The sequence below is a fragment of the Equus quagga genome, chromosome 15, assembly GCF_021613505.1.
Source record: "Equus quagga isolate Etosha38 chromosome 15, UCLA_HA_Equagga_1.0, whole genome shotgun sequence".
In the NCBI taxonomy this organism is placed as follows: Eukaryota; Metazoa; Chordata; class Mammalia; order Perissodactyla; family Equidae; genus Equus; species Equus quagga.
In genome coordinates this window covers 35,959,535-35,962,098 of record NC_060281.1, presented here as the reverse complement: position 1 = coordinate 35,962,098, position 2,564 = coordinate 35,959,535, and the positions used below count along the sequence as shown (strand labels likewise).

At 37.8% G+C, this 2,564-nt stretch overlaps 1 protein-coding gene across 1 annotated transcript; it reads left to right on the top strand.

Moving 5' to 3' along the window:
• The first annotated feature begins 367 nt into the window (after window positions 1–367).
• On the top strand, window positions 368–1,321 carry LOC124227455 (olfactory receptor 2H2-like). The gene has a single exon (XM_046641489.1). The coding sequence runs from the start codon at window positions 368–370 to the stop codon at window positions 1,319–1,321; it is 954 nt and encodes a 317-aa protein (XP_046497445.1).
• Window positions 1,322–2,564: the final 1,243 nt, after the last annotated feature.

Here is a 2,564-nt window from a genome sequence, read left to right as displayed (position 1 = left end):
CATCTTTGAGAGCAAAGATGGAATGATTTCATAATATTTTGCAAAGCAATTTTTGCTCATAGGTGTTTAATGTATATTTTACATAATATTTATAATGCATAGCTCTAATCAGATATAAAATATGAAGAAGATCTGAGAGAGGAAGAGAAAAATAGAGAAAATGAATGGTGAGTATCAAACAAGATTATAACAAGATTAAAACAAGTCACTAAATCTTGTATCTTTTTCTCAAAATATAGGAAATAAAAATAACATCCTTGAGTACAAAGGAATCAAATAAGTCATAGTGTCCTCTTCTTGTCTCTGTATTGGAAACATCACAGGCTTTTTTGAATCATTTCTCAAAGAGGTGATTACCCAGAAGATTATGATCACAATTTGTAATAACAGCCACAGTGATTTCATCCTCCTGGGCTTCTCTGACAAGCCATATTTAGAAAAGATACTTTTTTGCGTAATTCTGATCTTTTATGGCTTGACTATTGCAGGAAATATGGTCATAATTCTTGTCTCCTTGAAGGATCCAAAACTCCACATCCCAATGTATTTCTTTCTTTCCAACCTTTCCCTGCTAGATCTCTGTTTCACTAGCAGCTGTGTTCCACAGATGTTGGTTAATTTCTGGAGTCCAGAGAAGACCATCAGCTATATTGGCTGTGCCTTTCAACTCTATGTCTTCTTGTGGCTTGGGGCCACTGAATGTGTCCTTCTTATGGTCATGGCTGTGGACCGCTGTGTGGCAGTGTGCCATCCACTGCAATATACCACTGTCATGCATCCAAAACTTTGTCTGCAGTTGGCTATTCTTGCATGGGGAACTGGCCTGTTTCAGTCTCTGATCCAGTCACCTGCTACTCTCCAGTTACCCTTCTGCTCCCTCCAGAGGGTGGATGACATTGTATGTGAAGTCCCAGCCCTGATTCAGGCCTCCAGTGCAGACACCACCTACAATGAAATCCAGATGTCTGTAGCCAGTATTATTCTTCTGGTGGTGCCCTTGATCGTTATCCTTTCCTCCTATGGTGCTATTGCTAAGGTTGTACTGAGAATAAAGTCAACTACAGGACAGAAGAAAGCATTTGGCACCTGTGCTTCTCACCTTCTTGTGCTGTCCCTCTTCTATGGCACTGTTACAGCTGTCTATCTTCAACCCAAGAATCATTATGCTCACGAATGGGGCAAGTTTCTCACTCTTTTCTACACTGTTGTAACCCCAACTTTTAACCCACTCATCTACACTCTAAGGAACAAGGAGGTAAAGGGGGCACTAATGAGACTGGGGAGGAAGACTTGGGATTCCCAGAGTAACTCTAGAGGTTGACACATGTTGATCTGTTTCCTAACCTGAGTAGAAAAATAATGTCATCACAAAAAGTTGAAGATATACCCCCTAACCCTGAAGTAGGAGAGAAAGAGCTGTGTTTTGTTCAAGCTGAGATTTCAGTTCCTTTCATCAATCATTGGTTAGGCCTTTACTTTCTTCATGGTGCTGATTTAGGCACAGTATGGTATGGAAATAAATATATTTAATAGTCATTGTCTTAACATCGTCTTAACATTGTCTTAACATGTAAAACAGTTGAATTGGGGGAACAAAAGAAACAAAAACTTGCAAAATAAATGACCAAATAATATGTTTCATGCCTTTCCCTTTCTTTTTTCATTCTATTTTTCCTCCATGCACATCCAGTACTTTCATCCAAATGTCTATTGACAACAAGGCTCCAAATGTTTTAAGACAGAGACAAGTTAAGAAAATCTTCTGTACTCTGACACTCTAGTGGGTCTTGGTTCTGAGTTACTTCTACCTCTTTGCCTCAGTATGACCACCACTGTTGTGTAATGTGCCTAAAACTATCCAGTGCAGAAGTGTTTGCCAAGTAGAAGTCCACACTTACTGCTCCCTGGTGCTGCTGCTCTAAGATCATGTGTCCAAGTTTCCTTGTTTGAGCCCTGATATTCTGCACCCTCAATTATAGGAATAGATTTGTGTCGTTTTCTTCATTCTGAGTGTCTTTTGTGATCAAATGGCTTTTTTAAAACATCAAATTCAATTTCCATTTATTTACCTTGTAAATATTTATCTGTTTCCTATTAGGCATCTAATAGGAATGGTAGATAGGACATATGAAATCATCAACATCATGGAGCTTATGGTCAAATGGTGGATACAGATATTGATCAAAGTACTTTTAATTTATTACCTTAATGGAGAGAGACTTCTTCTTCAACTCCTGCCTAGGGCTGATGACCATGCTACACACTTTTTGACTTTTGACTATCATCTACCAAAGATTTATCTATTGCTACTTTTTTAACTATTGCTTATAAGTTTCCACTACTTTAGTTTGTTTCACTAACACAAGAATATAAATTGTTGACTCTCTTGTATAGATTGTCTAACCAATTGTATTCAATTGTCAGGTTCTTCCCATATACTGATGCCTATTTCATGTATAGATAAAACTAGGATCAGGCTCTATTCCCTCCCATTTTTCTGTACTGATGAACTGTACCACTTATTTCTCATTTAGAGATCTCATATAAAAATTTTCTAAATTTGA

What these genes read in the sequence shown, in the direction of transcription:
- LOC124227455 (XM_046641489.1), top strand. Translation starts at nt 368, where the DNA reads ATGATCACAATTTGTAATAACAGCCACAGTGATTTCATCCTCCTGGGC.